The 25,885-nt window shown below is 32.7% G+C and overlaps 1 protein-coding gene across 1 annotated transcript; it reads left to right on the forward strand.

Moving 5' to 3' along the window:
* Positions 1-16,726: 16,726 nt before the first annotated feature.
* On the forward strand, positions 16,727-18,865 carry LOC139877239 (serine/threonine-protein phosphatase 7 long form homolog). Its single transcript, XM_071864655.1, has 5 exons — positions 16,727-17,014; positions 17,413-17,966; positions 18,053-18,113; positions 18,194-18,643; positions 18,746-18,865. The coding sequence occupies exons 1-5, from the start codon at positions 16,727-16,729 to the stop codon at positions 18,863-18,865; spliced, it is 1,473 nt and encodes a 490-aa protein (XP_071720756.1).
* Positions 18,866-25,885: the final 7,020 nt, after the last annotated feature.

Consider the following 25,885-nt stretch of genomic DNA (forward strand, 5'->3'; position numbering starts at 1 on the left):
ACAGAAGACATCACTCTTAGGACTCTTACATCTTTCAAAACTATACTTTGACTTCAAAACTATGCTAGAACATCATTCGATTCTTGGAACCCAGAAAAATATTTGTATCATTCAAAGTCCTAAAACATCATATGTATATTAACAATTACAATCTATGATCAAACCCTTCGAAATTCCCGAAGACACTTCAAATAATGGACAATCGAGATGATGATCCAACCACACATTACCCGCAGTCTTGCACCTGAAAAGCTCTCGAAACCAAGGACATAATTTAACACGTATTCGGGTTAAATCTTTTAGCATTTATTAGAAAAAATAACTTTGCGATTCCTTTTCAAAATAGCAAATTTTGTCACAGTTTCAGCAAGTCAACCTCGACTTTCCATTCGAAGTAGCCTTATTATAACCTGTAATACATATGATTACCCTTTTGTTACCAGGGAACCTTTTATATTCCACGACATTATCAGCAGATGTACCAGCAACTCGTTACCCCTTTGGCGGAATCAACAATTGGTATTTTGAAATCTCGCAGCATTTCTATTTCGGCAGTTATATATATATATATATATATATATATATATATATATATATATATATATATATATATATATATATATATATATATATACAACGTCTATCCCCAAGAATTACATATTTCAAATGTGAAGTTTCTGAAAAATGCTCCAGTCTACGAATTAGTGCTATTAAGTTTTGGAAAAGACTGATAAAGTGGTAAAGACAGTAGACAACAATTACGGTCAGAAGTTTGACAATAAAGAATAATAGATTGGAAAAGCTCGAACGAAAAATTTGGTACTGGAAAACGGATTGAGCAAAGTATAAAGGAGGTCGTGGACAAATCACAATGACGAAATCTACCTTCAAAGGATTCAAATGATTCAGTGTCTGCTGAAACCGTTAGTAAGATCCTTACCCCTTATTCTAAACCTTCACAGACAGATTTTCCGTGTCATTCCCTGATCTTAGATATTCCAAGATATCATCGTATTTTTCATTATAAATATCTCCGATATTCCTGAAGATATATTCCCAACTATCCTCATCAAAAATCATTTATCTCTTCACAATATTTGCGTTACAACATAAAAGAAACTGTGTTAGTTTCTAAATTCTGAAAAATTTGAGTTTAAAATATGAATGTTTTGAAGTAGTGTTGGAAACTGAAGCATGAATTAGTATAATATAATGATACTTGATCAACGTGATTATATTACAGTAATTCATGCTGAGTTTCAAAATGGAACATAATGATTCACAGATCATAACGTCATCATGTGCCATGTTACACAACTCTTACATTCTACCCAATCTCCAAACATATTAAGAACATATCTCCTTGATAATTCTATCTTTTCGGACATTCTGGTAACTTACCAAAACAAGATCGTGCAATTACTATTTCCTTCTTAGAACATTAACTATGTTTATTTCAAAATCCATACCTACGAATTCCGGACCATTATTCACTTGACTCGAAGTCGGGAAGAGGAAACAGAAGTATGGAACTGTTGAATATAAAAGAAAATATAAAGCTCGACAACAACAAATAAATTACAAATCGTGTATATCAATACGTATTGCAACGTAAAGGCACAGGAGAATTAACAATACTATAACCCCAAGGTAATAGTAGAAATAAATAAAATCCTCCGGAGGTAGATGAAAAAGAAGAATGACAGAGATGAAAGTTAAGAGTATATCCAGGATCAGTACTGGATGAAGCATACTGATAAATGTTTTAAAGTATGAATTGAGGGAGGAAGAATAGAAGGTATGAGTTGTAAAGAAATGAAGGGAGGTGGATTTATAGTAAAAGATCCGACAGAGCAGTCAAAATAGATGATCGCATTTAAAATGGATTCTAATTTCCTTGATTATCGAAGAATCAAATCTCATTATGAAGATTTTACTCCAAATCTCTTGAACATGGTAATCAATCCTATCTACGTCAAAAGATATGACGAATCTATACCTACTCATTTCACCCTTTGGTGATAGCCTCACTCGTACTCTTCACAAAAATCAAATTGCTTTATCAATATTACTTAATGATAATAAAACTCTAATTTCCAACTCGTATACGTTATGAAAACATACTTATTGTCAGCCATGACCATCCCATTCAAATTTCGGTACGAAATTTATTTAACGGGTAGGTACTGTAACGACCCGGATTTTTCCAATCGTTTTATACTTATGAGATTAATATTTACATAAATTAAACCTTACCAACATGATAAGCAATCAAAATTGTTGAGACTTGTATTTTTGAAAAGAGTTTTACACAACGTTTGACCGTCCAATTTGACCGATGATATCATGAACTATATAACAAACGATAATTATACGTTTGTGTATATATATGTATTTATATATATTTAACATGATCTAAGGATGGTTTAACATCTCATTGTGTACTAATGACAATGAGTTATAAGTATATTTTGAAACTACTAACTTAAGTTTTCAAAACGATAACTATACGTAACATTCTTTGATATATATACTTATAACCTATAATGCTTATATATGTATCGTATATATAATGTATTTAATCACTTTTTAAGGACTTAAATACATAAAACAATATAAGTATATTCACAAAATATAGCTATATTTGAATTCTCATTCCGTTTCCTCAAGATTTCTATACATATATCTAGGGTATATGTACCCGTATCATACCCAGCTTCTATATGTATTTACTATTGGTATATACACATCAAATCAACATCCTAATCCACATTATTACTGCCCTAGATATGAGGTAACTAGGATTTGTCAAGTAGCATGAATTATTAGTAAGAAAACAAAATTAGGAATCCTTTTCTTTCTTTATAAACTAAAAACGTTTTTATTAATGAACACCATTTCTTCACTCCATTTTCTCATACCTACACCCTCATTTTTCTCTCAAAATACTCCTAACTTCATACTTGATCATCTCCAAGCATTTTTCCCATCATTTAGCTTCAATTACTAGCCTTAAACACCATAAGAAAACTCTTTCAAGAACATATCAAAATAACCATCCATTTGAAGAAGTATACTTCCAACCTTTTGATCTAACTCTACCACTCTTTGATTCCAAGATTTTTCCTTATCTCTTACAGTAACTTTGTCCAAGTAACTTGAGGTAGTAACCTTGTTCATAATCTTGTTCGATTCATAATTATATAGCTATCTTATTTTATGTTGTAAAATTTTAACAACAAGAACATAGTTTGAATGATTTCAAACTTGTTTGCAAACTAAATAGATCCTTCTAACTTAAATTTTAAAACACTTCAAGACCTGTAATATATCATAATGATATGCTAACTTAACAAGATATAACTTGATTTTACAAAGAACACCTTAAAAACTGAATCTACGTCGTCGGAGTGCAACCGGGGGCTGTTTTGGGTTGGATAATTAAAAACCATCTTGAACTTTGAATTGGAAGTTCATGTTTTGGAAAAATGATATTTCTTATGAATATGTTAACACATAAAAATTTCATGGTTTAACTCAAAGTGTAAGTATTTTTAGAAAAATGATCATTAAATGTTGTTTTTATGATGGAAAATGATCACTTTCATAAGTTTTACCAAAGTTTGACCTATAACCTGTGATTTCGAATACAAACTAAGGTATTTTCAGTTCATATTCTTAAAATTTGACTCGATCCAAGGAAGTAGCAAGTTGAACCAACAAAAACGGAGTTGTAAAGAAGAAACTACGACTAAAACAAGATTGGGTATCCGAAGCTAGTTTAGCTACGAAAATATTTGGAGATAAAGTTAATTAATCATATCTTTTCTAATTAATATGATATTTTATATATAATTACTTATGATTTGATTTTATATATTTCAGGGCCACCCGTAAACAACACGAGAAGATTAATCATAAGACCTCATGATTGTACGCAAAACGTCATTTGACAACACGGTACTTTATGTACGCAACACGTCATTTGACAACATGGTACCATGGGTCGAGATTAATTCTGATCAATACGAATACGATGGGGTCTTTATTTATTTTATTGAGCAACTAATTGTGGACCACTAACATCGGACTGCTAACTACGGACTAAGAAAATATTAAAAGTATTATAAGTATATATATATATATATATATATATATATATATATATATATATATATATATATATATATATATATATATGTAACGATTACTTGAAACGGAAATATGTTGATATATTATATATATATGGTTAGGTTCGTGATATCTATCGGAGACCAAGTCGAGTTAAATACCTTCAAGGCAAAAGTGAGTATATAGTCCCACTTTTAAACTCTAAATATTTCGGGATGAGAATACATGCATTTTATGATTTACGTTATGGACACAAGTGATAAAAAAATATATTCTACGTTGAGTTGTACCACTGGCATACTTCCCTGTAGCTTGGTAACTACTATTTACATGTGGTATTGTAAACACGAATCCTGTTGATAGATCTATCGGGCCTGACAACCCCAACCGGACTGGACGACCAGTATTCAACGGTTGCACAGTACTTCGTTTCGGTGACTACACTTGGTACAGTGTAGTGAGATTTCATAATAAAGGGAATATGCTACGTTGATTAAATGTTAAGTATGGTTATCAAGTGCTCAACCACTTAGAATATTTTTATTAAAACGTTTATGTATATGAAATCTTGTGGTCTATATTTAGAACACTGCTAGCATTAAACCTATATCTCACCAACTTTATGTTGACGTTTAAAGCATGTTTATTCTCAGGTTCCTAGAAGTCTTCCGCTGTTTGAATATATGTTAGAGAAACCATGTGCATGGAGTCATACATGTTTTATTCGAGGAAGCATTGCATTCACAAAATCATCACCGTGTATTTATTTTGACTGCATTGTCAACGGAAGTATTCTTGTAAACTGTTATTTACGGTGATTGTCTATATGTAGAAATCATCAGATGTCGAAAACATTGAATTTTAAATATTCATTTATGGTATATCTTTTCAAAAGAATGCAATGTTTATAAAACGTATCATATAGAGGTCAAATGCCTCGCGATGTAATCATATGTTATTGTATTCGTCCCTATGGATTGAGTCGGGTCGTTTCAAACCGCAACAACAACAACATTCAGAAGCAGCTATGCCAAAGGTGTGAAAAGTATCACTCGGGGTTCTGCACCAAATTTTGCAACAAGTGTAAAAGAAATGGTCATAGGGCGAAGTGTGAGGTCTACGGGCCAGGGGTTAATAGAACGAAAGGAACAAATGGTGTCGAAACGAGTAATGGCGGAGCAAGTAGTGTCGGAGCAAGTTATGCCAATGTAGTTTGTTATAAATGTGGAAAACCGGGCCACATTATTAGAAATTGCCTGAACCAGGAGAACACGAATGGACAAGGCCGCGGAAGAGTTTTCAATATTAATGCGGCAGAGGCACAGGAAGACCCGGAGCTTGTTACGGGTACGTTTCTTATTGACAATAAATTTGCTTACGTTTTATTTGATTCGGGTGCGGATAGAAGCTATATGAGTAGAGATTTTTGTGCTAAATTAAGTTGTCCATTGACGCCTTTGGATAGTAAATTTTTACTCGAATTAGCAAATGGTAAATTAATTTCAGCAGATAATATATGTCGGAATCGAGAAATTAAACTGGTTAGTGAAACATTTAAGATTGATTTGATACCAGTAGAGTTAGGGAGTTTTGATGTGATAATCGGTATGGACTGGTTGAAAGAAGTGAAAGCAGAGATCGTTTGTTATAAAAATGCAATTTGCATTATACGAGAAAAATGAAAACCCTTAATGGTGTACGGAGAAAAGGGCAACACGAAGCTACATCTTATTAGTAATTTGAAGGCACAAAAACTAATAAGAAAAGGTTGCTATGCTATTCTAGCACACGTCGAGAAAGTACAAACTGAAGAAAAGAGCATCAATGATGTTCCCATTGCAAAAGAATTTCCCGATGTATTTCCGAAAGAATTACCGGGATTACCCCCACATCGATCCGTTGAATTTCAAATAGATCTTGTACCAGGAGCTGCACCAATAGCTCGTGCTCCTTACAGACTCGCACCCAGCGAGATGAAAGAACTGCAAAGCCAATTACAAGAACTTTTAGAGCGTGGTTTCATTCGACCAAGCACATCACCGTGGGGAGCTCCTGTTTTGTTTGTCAAGAAGAAAGATGGTACATTCAAGTTGTATATCGACTACCGAGAGTTGAACAAACTTACCATCAAGAACCGCTACCCACTACCGAGAATCGACGACTTATTTGATCAACTACAAGGCTCGTCTGTTTATTCAAAGATTGACTTACGTTCCAGGTATCATCAAATGCGGGTGAAAGAAGATGATATTCCAAAGACTGCTTTCAGAACACGTTACGGTCATTACGAGTTTATGGTCATACCGTTTGGTTTAACTAATGCACCAGCTGTGTTCATGGACCTTATGAATCGAGTGTGTGGACCATACCTTGACAAGTTTGTCATTGTTTTCATTGATGACATACTTATTTACTCAAAGAATGACCAAGAACACGGTGAACATTTGAGAAAGGTGTTAGAAGTATTGAGGAAGGAAGAATTGTACGATAAATTTTCAAAGTGTGCATTTTGGTTGGAAGAAGTTCAATTCCTCGGTCACATAGTGAACAAAAAAGGTATTAAGGTGGATCCGGCAAAGATAGAAACTGTTGAAAAATGGGAAACCCCGAAAACTCCAAAACACATACGCCAGTTTTTAGGACTAGCTGGTTACTACAGAAGGTTCATCCGAGACTTTTCCAGAATAGCAAAACCCTTGACTGCATTAACGCATAAAGGGAAGAAATTTGAATGGAAGGATGAACAAGAGAAAGCGTTTCAGTTATTGAAGAAAAAGCTAACTACGGCACCTATATTGTCATTGCCTGAAGGGAATGATGATTTTGTGATTTATTGTGACGCATCAAAGCAAGGTCTCGGTTGTGTATTAATGCAACGAACGAAGGTGATTGCTTATGCGTCTAGACAATTGAAGATTCATGAGCAAAATTATACGGCGCATGATTTGGAATTAGGCGCGGTTGTTTTTGCATTAAAGACTTGGAGGCACTACTTATATGGGGTCAAAAGTATTATATATACCGACCACAAAAGTCTTCAACACATATTTAATCAGAAACAACTGAATATGAGGCAGCGTAGGTGGATTGAATTGTTGAATGATTACGACTTTGAGATTCGTTACCACCCGAGGAAGGCAAATGTGGTAGCCGACGCCTTGAGCAGGAAGGACAGAGAACCCATTCGAGTAAAATCTATGAATATAATGATTCACAATAACCTTACTACTCAAATAAAGGAGGCGCAACAAGGAGTTTTAAAAGAGGGAAATTTAAAGGATGAAATACCCAAAGGATCGGAGAAGCATCTTAATATTCGGGAAGACGGAACCCGGTATAAGGCTGAAAGGATTTGGGTACCAAAATTTGGAGATATGAGAGAAATGGTACTTAGAGAAGCTCATAAAACCAGATACTCAATACATCCTGGAACGGGAAAGATGTACAAGGATCTCAAGAAACATTTTTGGTGGCTGGGTATGAAAGCCGATGTTGCTAAATATGTAGGAGAATGTTTGACGTGTTCTAAGGTCAAAGCTGAGCATCAGAAACCATCAGGTCTACTTCAACAACCCGAAATCCCGGAATGGAAATGGGAAAACATTACCATGGATTTCATCACTAAATTGCCAAGGACTGCAAGTGGTTTTGATACTATTTGGGTAATAGTTGATCGTCTCACCAAATCAGCACACTTCCTGTCAATAAGAGAAGATGACAAGATGGAGAAGTTAGCACGACTGTATTTGAAGGAAGTCGTCTCCAGACATGGAATACCAATCTCTATTATCTCTGATAGGGATGGCAGATTTATTTCAAGATTCTGGCAGACATTACAGCAAGCATTAGGAACTCGTCTAGACATGAGTACTGCCTATCATCCACAAACTGATGGGCAGAGCAAAAGGACGATACAAACGCTTGAAGACATGCTACGAGCATGTGTTATTGATTTCGGAAACAGTTGGGATCGACATCTACCGTTAGCAGAATTTTCCTACAACAACAGCTACCATTCAAGCATTGAGATGGCGCCGTTTGAAGCACTTTATGGTAGAAAGTGCAGGTCTCCGATTTGTTGGAGTGAAGTGGGGGATAGACAGATTACGGGTCCGGAGATAATACAAGAAACTACCGAGAAGATCATCCAAATTCAACAACGGTTGAAAACCGCCCAAAGTCGACAAAAGAGCTACGCTGACATTAAAAGAAAAGATATAGAATTTGAAATTGGAGAGATGGTCATGCTTAAAGTTGCACCTTGGAAAGGCGTTTTTCGATTTGGTAAACGAGGGAAATTAAATCCAAGGTATATTGAACCATTCAAGATTATTGATCGTGTCGGACCAGTAGCTTACCGACTTGAGTTACCTCAACAACTCGCGACTGTACATAACACTTTCTACGTCTCGAATTTGAAGAAATGTTTTGCTAAAGAAGATCTCACTATTCCGTTAGATGAAATCCAAATCAACGAAAAACTTCAATTTATCGAAGAACCCGTCAAAATAATGGATCGTGAGGTTAAAAGACTTAAGCAAAACAAGATACCAATTGTTAAGGTTCGATGGAATGCTCGTAGAGGACCCGAGTTCACCTGGGAACGAGAAGATCAGATGAAGAAGAAATACCCGCATTTATTTCCAGAAGATACGTCAACACCTCCAACTGCTTAAAATTTCGGGACGAAATTTATTTAACGGGTAGGTACTGTAGTGACCCGAACTTTTCCATGTTTATATATATTAATTGAGATTGATATTTACATGATTAAATGTTTCCAACATGTTAAGCAATTAAACTTGTTAAGACTTGATTAATTGAAATATGTTTCATATAGACAATTGACCACCCAAGTTGACCGGTGATTCACGAACGTTAAAACTTGTAAAAACTATATGATGACATATATATGGATATATATATAGTTAACATGATACTATGATAAGTAAACATATCATTAAGTATATTAACAATGAACTACATATGTAAAAACAAGACTACTAACTTAATGATTTTTAAACGAGACATATATGTAACGATTATCGTTGTAAAGACATTTAATGTATATATATCATATTAAGAGATATTCATACATGATAATATCATGATAATATAATAATTTAAAATCTCATTTGATATTATAAACATTGGGTTAACAACATTTAACAAGATCGTTAACCTAAAGGTTTCAAAACAACACTTACATGTAACGACTAACGATGACTTAACGACTCAGTTAAAATGTATATACATGTAGTGTTTTAATATGTATTTATACACTTTTGAAAGACTTCAATACACTTATCAAAATACTTCTACTTAACAAAAATGCTTACAATTACATCCTCGTTCAGTTTCATCAACAATTCTACTCGTATGCACCCGTATTCGTACTCGTACAATACACAGCTTTTAGATGTATGTACTATTGGTATATACACTCCAATGATCAGCTCTTAGCAGCCCATGTGAGTCACCTAACACATGTGGGAACCATCATTTGGCAACTAGCATGAAATATCTCATAAAATTACAAAAATATGAGTAATCATTCATGACTTATTTACATGAAAACAAAATTACATATCCTTTATATCTAATCCATACACCAACGACCAAAAACACCTACAAACACTTTCATTCTTCAATTTTCTTCATCTAATTGATCTCTCTCAAGTTCTATCTTCAAGTTCTAAGTGTTCTTCATATATTCTACAAGTTCTAGTTACATAAAATCAAGAATACTTTCAAGTTTGCTAGCTCACTTCCAATCTTGTAAGGTGATCATCCAACCTCAAGAAATATTTGTTTCTTACAGTAGGTTATCATTCTAATACAAGGTAATAATCATATTCAAACTTTGGTTCAATTTCTATAACTATAACAATCTTATTTCAAGTGATGATCTTACTTGAACTTGTTTTCGTGTCATGATTCTGCTTCAAGAACTTCGAGCCATCCAAGGATCCGTTGAAGCTAGATCCATTTTTCTCTTTTTCAGTAGGTTTATCCAAGGAACTTGAGATAGTAATGATGTTCATAACATCATTCAATTCATACATATAAAGCTATCTTATTCGAAGGTTTAAACTTGTAATCACTAGAACATAGTTTAGTTAATTCTAAACTTGTTCGCAAATAAAAGTTAATCCTTCTAACTTGACTTTTAAAATCAACTAAACACATGTTCTATATCTATATGATATGCTAACTTAATGATTTAAAACCTGGAAACACGAAAAACACCGTAAAACCGGATTTACGCCGTCGTAGTAACACCGCGAGCTGTTTTGGGTTAGTTAATTAAAAACTATGATAAACTTTGATTTAAAAGTTGTTATTCTGAGAAAATAATTTTTATTATGAACATGAAACTATATCCAAAAATTATGGTTAAACTCAAAGTGGAAGTATGTTTTCTAAAATGGTCATCTAGACGTCGTTCTTTCGACTGAAATGACTACCTTTACAAAAATGACTTGTAACTTATTTTTCCGACTATAAACCTATACTTTTTCTGTTTAGATTCATAAAATAGAGTTTAATATGAAACCATAGCAATTTGATTCACTTAAAACGGATTTAAAATGAAGAAGTTATGGGTAAAACAAGATTTGATAATTTTTCTCATTTTAGCTACGTGAAAATTGGTAACAAATCTATTCCAACCATAACTTAATCAACTTGTATTGTATATTATGTAATCTTGAGATACCATAGACACGTATACAATGTTTCGACCTATCATGTCGACACATCTATATATATTTCGGAACAACCATAGACACTCTATATGTGAATGTTGGAGTTAGCTATACAGGGTTGAGGTTGATTCCAAAATATATATAGTTTGAGTTGTGATCAATACTGAGATACGTATACACTGGGTCGTGGATTGATTCAAGATAATATTTATCGATTTATTTCTGTACATCTAACTGTGGACAACTAGTTGTAGGTTACTAACGAGGACAGCTGACTTAATAAACTTAAAACATCTAAATATATTAAAAGTGTTGTAAATATATTTTGAACATACTTTGATATATATGTATATATTGTTATAGGTTCGTGAATCAACCAGTGGCCAAGTCTTACTTCCCGACGAAGTAAAAGTCTGTGAAAGTGAGTTATAGTCCCACTTTTAAAATCTAATATTTTTGGGATGAGAATACATGCAGGTTTTATAAATGATTTACAAAATAGACACAAGTACGTGAAACTACATTCTATGGTTGAATTATCGAAATTGAATATGCCCCTTTTTATTAAGTCTGGTAATCTAAGAATTAGGGAACAGACACCCTAATTGACGCGAATCCTAAATATAGATCTATTGGGCCTAACAAACCCCATCCAAAGTACCGGATGCTTTAGTACTTCAAAATTTATATCATATCCGAAGGGTGTCCCGGAATGATGGGGATATTCTTATATATGCATCTTGTTAATGTCGGTTACCAGGTGTTCACCATATGAATGATTTTTATCTCTATGTATGGGATGTATATTGAAATATGAAATCTTGTGGTCTATTGTTACGATTTGATATATATAGGTTAAACCTATAACTCACCAACATTTTTGTTGACGTTTAAAGCATGTTTATTCTCAGGTGAATATTAAGAGCTTCCGCTGTCGTATACTTAAATAAGGATGAGATTTGGAGTCCATGCTTGTATGATATTGTGTAAAAACTGCATTCAAGAAACTTATTTCGTTGTAACATATTTGTATTGTAAACCATTATGTAAAGGTCGCGTGTAAACAGGATATTTTAGATTATTATTATTTGATAATCTACGTAAAGCTTTTTAAACCTTTATTGATGAAATAAAGGTTATGGTTTGTTTTAAAATGAATGCAGTCTTTGAAAAATGTCTCATATAGAGGTCAAAACCTCGTAACGAAATCAATTAATATGGAACGTTTTTAATCAATAAGAACGGGACATTTCAAAGGGCATCTCAAATCGGTTGTGTCTTAAAGAACAATTTCATACTCTGCGTATGGATGGGGGTTCAAAGATTTCAGATCATCTAAGTATTCTTAACGGTATTGTTTCGGAACTGGAGGCTATTGGAGTTAAAACGGATGATGAAGATAAAGCTTTGAGGTTGATATTATCTTTATCATCGTCCTATGAGCACATGAAACATATTCTAATGTACGGGAAAGAAACGTTGAAGTTTGAATATGTTACTAGCAAGCTCCTATCCGAGGAGAAAAGATTGGAAGGTAACGGAGTCTCGTCATCAGAAGCTACGGTACTGTTGTGTTCGGATAGGCAGAAGAGAAACTCTAGAAAGAATCTGACATGCTGGAAGTGCGGGAAGACTGGGCATGTATGGGTTAATTGTCCAGGTGGAGCTAATCCGGCAAATGGCTCCAAAGATGCTAACATTGTCTCCGTCGTTACGGAGAGTGACGAATTCTTCTGAAGTCACATCATCCTCATGGTGTGTCCGCGCCACCATGAAAAGGGATGTTCGTTAGCGGTTCCACAAATTGTACATGGGCATTGGTTTGGCGTTGATGCAAGGTGTGTGGTGAAAACTGATGTTGTAGCTGATGAAACTTCCAGGGAAAGCCAAACAGGAAGTTGCACCATAACTGTTCAGCTGGTTATACAACATGTGCCGAGGTGAAATGCTTGGAATGCGATATTCTAAGTGCTATACTCTTTATGGTGGAGTATGATAATTCTGTTAAGAGTTATGATTGTCTGTTATGACAATGATTGTCGGGTCTTGACAATATTCGATGAAGATGCAAATTTTATTTCTTGGGTTAGAGATAATGTCAGCGGCATGAAGATGAGGATCTTGAAGTTGTCGTCAAGGAAGCATCTACGTCGGTTATCCTTGCAATGTGGAAGCATGGTTATCTTCTTCTATCCAAAAGGTGGAGATTTGTTGGTTATAGTTTTGGTTAGAAGATGAATATGGTTGCTAGCTATATTGGTAAAATAGATGTTATCCCACATAGGTGGGAGGAAGAACTTGGAAGGGGGTGACTTAGTTATAAAACGAGTGTTAAGCCTCACTTTCAAATTGCACCAATCAATACACTTTAAGTATTTGATTATTTCTTTCTTTCTTACCCTTGTTTGAGAGTTGTATTAGTTAAATATTTTGGAGAGTGTAGTTGGCTTAAGAGAGTCGTCTATATCATTGTAACAATTTGTGATATAGTGTATTTCTCTCTTTGGGGGCCGGTGGTTTTTCTCCTGTTTTGGAGTTTCCACGTTAAATCTTGTGTTGTGTATTGTTCTTATTTCTTTACTGTTTATTGTTGGGCTGGGTGGTGGAAATTAGTGAGGCCGTAATTCCTCAACAAACGCGTGTGTATGTGCAAATGATGAGTGTCGTTGAAATAAATGATACGCTGATGCAAGCTTGCCGTTAAAAAAAAAAAATTGTAAACGATTCAAAGAAATTAATAAAATAACGTGTTCTTGTATTGATAGCCAAATTGCCAAAAGTCCTATATTCCTACGTATCCTAAAATATAAGAATCATGAAAGCCATACGTATACTAAAATATAAGTAAGATTCACGTGATAGTTACGATAACTAAATATAAATACATGGAAATAGATAAACTATATTATATTAATTAGTGAACGCAGGCGAAAACAAAAGTGTATAAAGTAGTAGCTAGCAAATTTAAGTGTAAATTAAACGGGAACGAGAAACACTAGCTAGCTACCAGAACATGACCTTGAACAACAGTAATCAAAAACATAAATAAGACGGGAATCAGGAACATGTAACAATCAGGCCAGGATAACTTTACAATTTTCAGGATCAAGTGTTAGTACTTAAATTTTTAATTCAGGATCAAATCATTATTAATTAGGAACATGTTTAGAAATCCAGAATCAAGACATATACCAAGATATAAATATCTTGTACAAGACGAAAACAAGATACAATATTAATCATGATGATCATGACACGGGATTTAATTAGGGCAAGCTATAATCTAAATCGTGTAGCGGCTAGCATTCCACCGGAATATTAACTAAACCAAGTATATAATAACAAAGCAAGATGATAGGTAGTGAAAACAAGCATCAAAAATTGGTCAGAACGAAAGCTTTGACAATAGTTTTATTTAGAAATCAGATCATGACTTTGGTTGTGATTACAAAATTAAATGTAAAAAGGTTGGTCTGAATTGTAAAAGAATAATGTGAAGGATTACATTTGTTTTGTCCCATTAATAATGTGAAATATTGGTTTGCAACATTTATGTAATGTAAATAAAAATTTAAATATATATAAATTAAAATTTGATGCAACATTGATTATTATGGAGATAATAACATTAAGTTTACGGCTGAAGTCAAGAGTCAAGACAAATTAAATTAGGAACTTTAGTGTTTGCTGATTTTTTTGTTGGTGTCTTTAATTAGGATAGTAAGAGCTTATGGTCGATGGCTAATTTTTGATATGGTTGATATATAAGAAGATTTAAAAGCATCGGGGATTGAGTAGCTGATAGAACTGCTAATGAAAGAGTCGATATTAGAACCCATGTTAGTATAATATTAGTAAACTCCGTAAGTAGAATAATCATGCACATACTTCAATTCTACTATCGAGAAGATATTCCTGTTTAACTTATAATACTGAGTACGTATATACAAAAACAATACTCCGTAGTAACGTACACGCATTTGGAATTAAATATAAATACATTTTGAAACATCAATTACACTAAAAAAAATTTGGGAGGCTAGCTTACATTATTTTAACGCTGAAAATTTTAAATAATTTGACATAGTGTGACAAAAAAATTGACACCTAAAAGAACCGAAAAAGAAAAACCCAATTGCATTAAAGAAGTGTCAAAAAATTAATACGTTATAACACTTAAAATTTTTAACATCATATTATTCATATTTATAATTTTTGACACCATATTGTTTAAAATAGTTACTTACATGTCATATTTATAAACATTAAAAGTTCCTTTAAAATGTGTCACAAACTAGAAAGTTTATTTTACTGCATATATCTACGTAATATTTAGCTTTTATATGAGCGACATATTTATAAACATTAATTATGATATGTACGTTGATATGATTTTATAAATATGAGGTTGGATACACTTAGAACCACATCTCTCATTTTCACATGTAACCTGCCATTATCTATCTATCTCTCTCTTTCTTTGTTTTCTTTATAATTTAGCTCTCAAAATCTATAACAAAATGGAAAAAGTAGAATCAAGTAATCAAAAACTCCAAAAATTACCACCAAAATCTAGCAAGAAAAAATCAGTTAAAGTCGTTTATATCTCTAACCCTGTGAAGATCAAGGCCACACCATCTGAATTCCGAGCAGTTGTACAACAATTCACCGGTAAATACACTGCCACCTCATCACCACCACCATATGATCATGATCTACTCAACACCCCTAGAGTGAAGAAAGTCTACAACGACGCCGAAAAAGAACAACAACGACAAATACAGAAGTGGCTAGATGATCATTATAATATTGCTAATACTGATACGCGATATACTACTACTAATGAAGCCGATATTTCTAATTATGAATCGTGCTGTGGAGACGATCAAGTTATTGAGGATATGATTCATACCCCACAGATTTACGAGTGTTCTCCATCACTTTTGGCTTCTGACTTTGGTTCATCTCGTGACTAGCTAGCTAGGGCAACATGGTGTTAATTGATTAAACATAACTTTATTAATATTATAACTAGTATCGGTATCGGTATTAGTATTTTAATTAATCTAATAAACGATGTATCATGATTACGTATATGATAACATGATCTTCTTATGTTAATCCCTTGGTAGTTAATTAATGATGTATATTATCGGTCGGTTTATATATGTATGATGATGACAAAATTATGAATCTTGTTTTTCTATTTACATTAACAATACGGAGTAATTAACTAGTTTGTTTATAAATTTGGTATTATATATTTTGTCACTGTCAAGTTTTAGTGCAACTTGTTTTGGGGAAAATAAGGGCTCCATTAGTAATGTTCATCCATATGTAACAAGATTATCAATATGATGCATATAAATAAATTTAAACCATTACAACGTAGCTTAGTGGATGTGGTCTGTTTGCAAGAGGTCTCAGATTTTTCTTTTAAAATAGTAAATTTATCAAGATAACTTGCAAAAATAGAAAATTGATATTATTTTTTTCTTTTAAAAATGGTAAAACCGGACTTTGAAAGTTCGGTTTTGATAAAACCGAAGTTTGAATGCTCGGTTTTGTACCTTTTTGCATTTTCAACAGTGACTAGGCAGACTGGATGTACAGGTGTCAAAACCGAAGTTTGGAACTTCGGTTTTGGTTAAAATTCTCATCTGCCGATTTAAATGAAATTTTATCCTCATTTATTACCCATAATCCGTAAAAAAGGAAACTGACGAATGAATAAGTGCCATGTGGAAATCGAAGTTTCAAACTTCGGTTTTGGCTTTTATAAATCCGAAGTCTGATAGTTTCAAAGTCCGGTTTCAACACATCACAAATCCAAACTCAAAAAAAAAAAAAAAAAAAAAAAAAACCCTCCGAATGTCAACAAAAAAAAAATGGCTCAAATGAATCAAGTTCGTGCTAGATCCTTCCCGATTGATAGTTCTCTATTGTTTTTACAAGCGGAAAGGAATCATAGATCATATGCAATTTTTACCAAGAAGATTGAAGAGGACGTGTTAATAAAATCAAGAAGATCTTATCTGAGCTTTTGGCAGCATATTTCAGGGCTACAAAACGAAACAATAGATGCGAAGGTGCAGGTGTATCTTGATAATGTAGGGTTAGGTTTAGTTTGTAAATTGGGTAAACAAAGACTCGATTGGTCACATGTTGCTGCTCTGGTTGAAAGATGGCGTCCGAAGACGCATACGTTTCATTTACCGATTGGTATAAAATCATTACCTTCTATATATTAATTATTTATTTAAATATATATATATATATATATATATATATATATATATATATATATATATATATATATTAATTTAGTAAAGTATATATATATATATATATATATATATATATATATATATATATATATATATATATAATCCAAATATATATCTGATATGTATAATATATATATATATATATACTTTACTAAATATATACTTTACTAAATTAATATATATATATATATATATATATATATATATATATATATATATATATATATATATATATATATATATTAATATATGTAGGAGAAGCAACTGTAACGTTGCAAGACGTTCAGGTTTTATGGGGTTTACCAATAGAAGGAGAGGTTGTATCCGGTATTTGGTATGAAACGAATGATACGGATTGGATACCGTTAGTCGTTACCTACTTAGGGATCGCCCCTCAAGATATTGGTACTAGGGGTATACAGAGAGGGTGGATATTACTTTCTGTATTAATAGCGGCGTTGGCACAAAATGTTGGAGACACTGACGAGTCTCACCAACATCGGGCTAGAGTATACATTTTAGCTCTGATGGGCGGCGTTCTATTTTCTGATTCTAATGCGTACGATGTCCCTTTGAGTTTCTTGCATACCATCATTGACTTAAGTCCAGGTAGATGTATAAGTTGGGGTAGTGCGGTTCTCGTACATCTTTATAGAAATTTGTGTAAAGCGGCCACAAACGATCAAGCCAAGGCCATTAATGGTGCACTACTTTTAGTACAACAGTGGGTGTATGAAAGAATTTCATCTGTCGCGCCAATTCTCAAAAATGATATACGCATTATTCCAGAGGACCTGTCACCGCACGAGATTCCACCGATTCGTGGACCCTATGGTTCGAGGTATATCATTATTACTTTATACCTTTAGTTATTGTAACTATATTCATTTGTATATGTTATTCATATGTATGTGGCATGGTAAAAAGTACGCCAGCACATGTATTGCCTACGTATCGCCCTGTACTTGCGGCGTTAACGCCTAGACAGGTAACATTTATTTGGTATGAAACTATAGAAGCTATGTTAAAGTGAAAACATTTATTAAGTATTATAATATACTGATGCAGTTTATATGGCAACCATATGATGATGTGTTACTGAGCAGACTACCCCGTCAATGCACAGCTGACAGAGCCTTATGGTCATACCATGGCACGATTATATTCTGGGCTACTATTGAGACACATCTACCAGATCGGGTCTGCAGGCAGTTTGGATGGAGTCAGCCTATTTCAAGTGTTGAACACTTGCTACCCGCTCAGACGCATCATTATTTACACAAGACAAACCTTTGGATGAAACAAAGTGCTGATCTGAGGGCTATTGCCCCGCACGTCACGTACATCGGACAATGGAATGACCGAGCCAATCATGTATTTGTTGGTAGGGAGGGTGGGGGTGTGAGTAGGGATTACTTTGACTGGTACAAGGCTCGCACAGTTGTGCACATTACATATCCCGGAATCGATGATGGCACCAACACATATCCTATTTGGGCAGGAACTACTAATGTATATGTAAGTAACAATAGTGTAATATTTTTATTATTTAAAAACAATAAGCTCACGATCGATAAACTTTTGTTATAATATTGGTTTACTTTTAACTATATACATGAGGAAGGGCTTTGGAGGATGCAAGATATGACATTTGCACAAATGCAACCAAACAGTCAACCTAACCCGCAACCGTTTTTTGACATGCCACATCAGTTACTTTCATACGCGCATCATAATTAGCCAGGAGCTCCATTTGAATACTATCCGTCACAAAACTTTGAGTTCCCGGCTAATGATTACGGTGATCAGACGCATTTTCATGATCCTCGCCAAACGTATCATAACCCTCATGACACATACAGTACCCCTCGAAACACATACAATGCCCATCAAAACGTCTACAATACCCATCAGAACGTCTTCAATACCCCTCGAAACATATACAATACCCCGTTGAACACGCATCATGGATCATCCTCTCGGACCCCTCAAGAAATACATCATGGATCTTCCCCTCGGACCCCCCACTAAACATATGTAGGTGGCTCGTCCTCTCGAAGCCCTTTTGACGTGAGTGTATCTGATTACCAGCTTGAGGATGAACCTGTCGAGGATTTAACAGTAGGCGATGATGAAAATCGGGAACAACTATCGCGGAGGAGTCAAAGGCAATATGTACCAACAAGGTGTGGAACTGGTCATCACCTACGATATATACGTGGGGGACGTCATGGTCATTGATTAGTTATATTTAATTATATTCGTTGTAATGTTTATCTTTTGGACTTGTTTAAATATATATTGCGTTTGTGATTTACATTTAGTATCGTTTTTAAACAAAAATAACAATAGTTTATATGATGACCCGAAAAATTTCGACTTATTTAAACCAATTCTCTATATGATTTAATATTTTTGTCATGATAAGCAATGAATTTTGACAAGTTTTAAAACTTTTGTAAATGAGTTTTATATAACGGTTGACCACCATGTTTGTCTAACGATTCACGAACGTCATAACTTGTGATAATTATATATACGAAAACATGCGAATAATATTTATATTTGAAATGATAAAAATTTACTACTGAATGATGAAATTTCAAATTAAAAATTTTACGTATATAATCATTTTATTTTTATGATATAAATTTTTTTAATTTATAAGAAGAAACACAATTAAATCAAAGATGTACAAGCTGTAAAGCACAACGTACAACAATGTAACTTAAATAGTTGAATCGAAATTAATTCATTTACTATTCATATGAATAGTAAATGAAACGAAATTAATTAAATTACTATTCACATGAAAACGACATGATAGAAATTATTAATTATAAGTTACATATAGTACCCCTGAAGTATTTAATAAATACAACTTTTTAAAATATTAAAACTCATTAATTCGATTGAATTAAACGAATTTAGTAATTTACGGTGGCACAGAATGATCAGCAGACTAGTACGTACACTCTACATCGAACGTATACAGTAATTTTATAAATAAATGGACATTTTTACAACTAGTTTTATAAAGCTTAAGACCAAAATAAATATATGTATTCAATTATAAAAAGTAGAATTCTTTTTATTTATATTTTTACCCGTCAATTATTAGCAACGGAGCACAAAATACCAGTCCGTGAAAAACTGCCGGCATAAACTAACAAAAATGGGGCGGCTAAGATTACACACGTTTTCAATTCTTTAACTTTTATATTATATTTTAATATTATTATATTATTAAATTTAAAATATCTACATCTATATCTCTCTCTATATATACGCATATGGAGAGATAGATGGACATTACACTTCGTAAGTTTTTTCTATAAAACATACTTGTTACTTCATAGTATCAATATTATTATTATTCTTCTTAATAATATTATTATCAATCTTATTATTATTAGTATTATTATTTTTATGATACAAAAATAATAATATACATAAAATATTACGACGGGAGTATGATCGAACGATTTCAAACAAGCTTTTCAAGCGGGATAGAGTTAAGGAAATTATGGGTTATAGCTATGGAGGTTATGGGTATTACTTGGGGGTTATGATCATGAGTCAAATGTCAACCTAGCGTTTATCATCTCCGTTGCGTCTACGTACTTTCCTGCAATATTGAATCACAATATTGATACGTGAGCATTCATATCTTATCTTTTATATATTAATAGTGTTTCCATGTCTAGTGCTCCAGTATATATGTTTATGCATGCTTGTATGCTTTAATTTTGTCGTTAGATAGTTTATGATGAATCACGAATTTGATACATATACTACTAATATAAAGTATATGATATGCATGTCGTTGGAAAGCTATCGAAAAATTAATAACTTTTCATTTAGAAATCGCGTGATTTCGATGAACGGATTAAAAGATATGGTCAACTGAATTATGTTTGACGTTAATTGAAATTGTGTTTGAAACTGCAAATTAATATTTAAACAACTTGTCTATGAGTTTGATAAATTAAATTTTTAGATCGGGTAAATGAATTTCTATATAAGGCACGTCTCGTTTTGTTGAACAATTGTCAAAGTTGACTGACTTATCATGTTTTAAAGCTTTATAAACACTATAATCTGATTTTACAAGTATTGGAAAACTATGTGAAATAATAAAATATTTTCGATTGCCACGATAATTCAAATATAATATAGCTCCTGAAATAAATAATATTTTGAGTTTGATAAACTATAAATTCGTTCAATTATCAAGACTTATACTATGTTAATATAATAAACATGTATAGATTTAAAGATCATATTGGGTCAGGTTGACTTTTGAGATGACTTTTGTTAACTTTTGCATGTCGGTCTCGAGCATTAGGATTGTGATACACTATGACCTGACCTAGCTTGTTAGACATGTATTGACCAACATATGTTCTCTAGGTTGAGATCTACGATTATTTTGCTCTTCGAGTTTCGGTCACATTTCGGTGAATGACCTTATGTGCTGCTAAGGTGAGTTTATAGATCCCCTTTTAATTGCTTTTGCAATCTATATTTTTGGGCTGAGAATACATGCACTTTATTTTATACGCAATGGATACAAATACATACTAAATTCTACACTGAGTTTGAACCGAAAATCCCTTAGCTTTGGTAACTAGTAACTGCCAGTTATAAGAACTGGTGGGGGTGAGTAGTTGTATATGGATCCATAGGGCTTGACATCCCGGTCTGTTTCAGGTATAGAAACCCTAGCCTGAACTATAAAACAGACGTATGCTATTTGAGGTTAGTACATGTTGGTTTGTGTGTATGTGACGATCCTTCCAAATCCCTTTGGACGAATACATCATTCATTGATTTCATAGTGAGGTTTTGACCTCTATATGATACATTTTGTAAACATTGCATTCTTTTGAAAAGGCACACCATAAATAAATATATAAATCCAAGGTTTTCGATGTCTGATGATTTCTACGTATAGACAATCACCGTATATAATAGTTTACAATACTACATCCGTTGACAATGCAGTCAAAATAAGATACATGGTGATGATTTTGTGAATGCAAAGTTTTCTTGAATAAAGCATCTATGACTCCATGCACATAGCTTGTATAACGTATAAGCAAACAGCGGAAGACTTCTAGAAACCTGAGAATAAACATGTTTAAAAGTGTCAACACAAAGGTTGGTGAGTTCATAGTTTTAATGTTGCGCATAATCTGTATATAAAAGTGGATCACAAGATTTCAGTTGTTCCATCCAGAAACGTTTATCAAAATATTCTACGAAATTGAGCACCCTGGTAACTAAACTTAACGTATATATAATTTGTACCCTTTGTATAATCATCTTAATAATACACGCAAACCAATGTGTACGCTTCTCAAATAGCATACGTCCGTTAAACGGCTAGTGCTCTAGCTCAGACGGGGATATCAAGCCCTATGGATCCATATACTACTACTCGCGCCCACCAGTTCTTATAACCGGCAGTTACTAGTTACCAAAGCTAAGGGATTTTCGGTTCAAACTCAGTATAGAATTTAGTATGTACTTGTGTCCATTGTTTAAAACAAAGTGCATGTATTCTCAGCCCAAAAATATAGATTGCAAAAGCAATTAAAAAGGGAGCAAATGAAACTCACCTTAGCAGCACATAAGGTCATTTACCAAAAAGTGACCGAAACTCGGAATGCAAAAGTAATCGTAGATCTCAACCTATAGAACATATATTGATCAATACATGTCTAATAAGCTAGGTTGGGTCATAGTGTATCACAATCCTAATGCTCGAGATTGACATACAAAAGTTATTAAAAGTCATTTCAAAAAGTCAACCTGACCCAATATGATCTTTTAAAATCTATACTATAGTTTGAATGATCATGGTAATTGAAAAAAGTTTAACATTTCACATGGTTTCCCAATTCTTGAATAATTAGACTATAGTTTTATAAAACTTTAAAATATGATAAAACAGTCAATTTTGACAATTGTTCAACAAATCGAGACGTGCCTTATATAGAAATTCATTTACTCGATTAGTAATATTTGAAAATCCAAATTATCAATCTTATAAACAAGTTGTTTAAATATCAATTGCAGATTCAAAAGCAATTTCAATTAATGTTAATCATAATTCAATTGTCCATATCTTTTAATTCGTTCATCGAAATTACGCGATCTCTAAATGAAAAGTTATTGATTTTTTGCCAGCTTTCCAAAATCATGCATATCATATACCTTATATCAGTAATATATGTATTAAATTCGTGATCTATTATAAACTATTTAACGATAAAATTAATCGTACTAGCATGCATAATCCTATATACTCGAGCACTAGTCAGGGATACACTATTAATATATAATAGATAAGATATAAATGCTTACGTATCAATATTGTGATTCAATATTATAGGAAAGTACGTAGACGCAACGGAGATGATAAATACCAGTTTGACTCACGAGCAAAACACTTGAACAATACCCAAAACCTCCTTATTAATAACACATAGTTTCCTTAGCTCTATCCCGCTTGAAAACCCATTTTGAAAGTGACACGCTCATGACCTCGTCGTAGTATTTTAAGTGATATAATTAGTAATAATAATAATACTACTAATAATAATAAAATAAATAATAATTATAATCTTAATAATAATAATAATAATAATAATAATAATAATAATAATAATAATAATAATAATAATAATAATATTAATATTAATATAAATAATAAATAATAATAATATTACAAAGGGAGTAGTGTATGTGTAAATAAAACTCGAGCAGAAACTGGCCTTTTATAGGCAACTTTTTGGAATCTGATGCCCATGCGATCGCATGGCCGCCTGATCCAGCTCAAAATGTTTTTGTTTTCTTATTTGTCGACATATTATTATATAATATATATAATATATATAATTTAAATAATTAATTATATATTATATTAAATTAATGTGCATAGTTAACTTGTAATTTTCATTCCGATGACTCGTATGTTGTCACTCGACTTATGTCCCGGTTCCGGTTTCTCGAACGCATTTTCGTACGCTTAGAAAACTCGCAATTTACGTTTTGTGACTCGTACCTTTGTCAAAATATAGTGTTAAATTATCAATAAACTATATCATTCAAAGTGTATCTTAAACTTTCGAGTGTTTTGGTCATTTACTTCTATAAATCATTGTCTCGCTATTTGTTAATATATATATAATAACGAATCATTTTATGACCAAGTTAATATATATTTTCAACATTCATAAACACGTTTTAAATATACGTCGCAAGTTATTCATATAATTAATATTCCAACTTATCATATATATTCAAATAAATATTTAAACCAATAAGTTTAATGTACGGTATCAAACAATTAATACATTGTTACGTTTTCAAGTTGTAGTATATATATATATGTATCTATATACATATGATTGTTCGCGAATCGTCAAGAATAACCAAAAGGTATTTGAATATATGAAAGTAATTCAAAAATTTTGAGATTCAGTTTTACAGACTTTGCTTATCGTGTCGGAAATGTTAATCATACAAAGATTAAGTTTAAATTTGGTCAGAAATTTCCGGGTCATCACAGTACCTACCCGTTAAAGAAATTTTGTCCCGAAATTTGAGTGAGGTCGTAATGACTAACAATAAAAATGTTTTCATGACGTATATGTGTTGATAAATAGAGTTTTATCATCGTTGAATAACATGGATAAAACAATCCGATTATTCGAAGCGTATGAGAGAAGTTATCATAAAAGAGTGAAATGAATAATAGAGATTCGTCTTAACTCTTGACATATTAACGATTGATTTCCGTAATTTAAGGAATAGAAAATCTTCATAATCTAAATAAGATTTAATTCTTCGGAAATTAAGGAGATTAAGATCTTCTTTAATTAAATGCATAATCTGCCTCGATTGCTATGTCTGATATTTTACTATAAATTGACCTCTTCCGTTTCATTTATTTTCACCACTCCTATAAGCTTCTTCCTTATTTCATACTTCCTAATAGATTTTGAAAATGCTTAATCCAGTTCTGATTCTTGATATTTTCTTGGCTATCGTATCCTTCATTCTTCTTTTTCATCTGCCACCAGAGAAGGTTATTTTCTTCTACTATTACCTTGGGGTTATAGTGTTTTTCATTCGCTCGTGTCTTTATATTTCTATACGCATTGATATACACGGTTTGTAATTTTGGGGTTTTTATCGGGCTTTTTATTCTTCATTATATTTCGGAGCTTCATGCTTTTATTTTTCCTTCCCGACTTCAAGTCAAGCGAATAATGGTCCAGAATTCATAGGTATGGAGTTTTAGATGAACATAGTTAATGTTCTAAGAAGGTAATCGTAATGGCACGATCTTGATTTGTCAAATTACTAGAATATCCGGAAAGATAGAACTATCATGAAGATATGTTCTTAATATGTTTGGAGATTGGGTAGAATGTAAGAGTCGTGTAACATGGCACATGATGACGGTATGATATGTGAACCTTTATCACGTTCCATTAGAAACTCAACATGACTTACTGTAATATAATCACGTTGATCAAGTGTCATTATATTATACTAACTCATGCTTCAATTCCCAACATTACTTCAAACATCAATTTTTTTGAATTTTTCAGATTTTTGAAACTAAAATAGTTTCTTTCATGATGTAATACAGATAGCGCAAAGAGATTAATGATTTCAGATAAGAATAGTTGTGAAAATATCTTCAGGAATATCGAAGATATTTATAATGAAAGATACGACGAT

Source organism: Rutidosis leptorrhynchoides, chromosome 11, assembly GCF_046630445.1.
Source record: "Rutidosis leptorrhynchoides isolate AG116_Rl617_1_P2 chromosome 11, CSIRO_AGI_Rlap_v1, whole genome shotgun sequence".
Taxonomy (NCBI): domain Eukaryota; kingdom Viridiplantae; phylum Streptophyta; class Magnoliopsida; order Asterales; family Asteraceae; genus Rutidosis; species Rutidosis leptorrhynchoides.

Excerpts from the sequence above, each read along its gene's own strand:
- LOC139877239 (XM_071864655.1), top strand. The coding sequence starts at position 16,727 with ATGGCTCAAATGAATCAAGTTCGTGCTAGATCCTTCCCGATTGATAGT. Across the intron at positions 17,015-17,412 it reads GGTCACATGTTGCTGCTCTG|GTTTTATGGGGTTTACCAAT; the intron begins GTTGAAAGATGG and ends CAAGACGTTCAG. Across the intron at positions 17,967-18,052 it reads CGTGGACCCTATGGTTCGAG|TACGCCAGCACATGTATTGC; the intron begins GTATATCATTAT and ends CATGGTAAAAAG.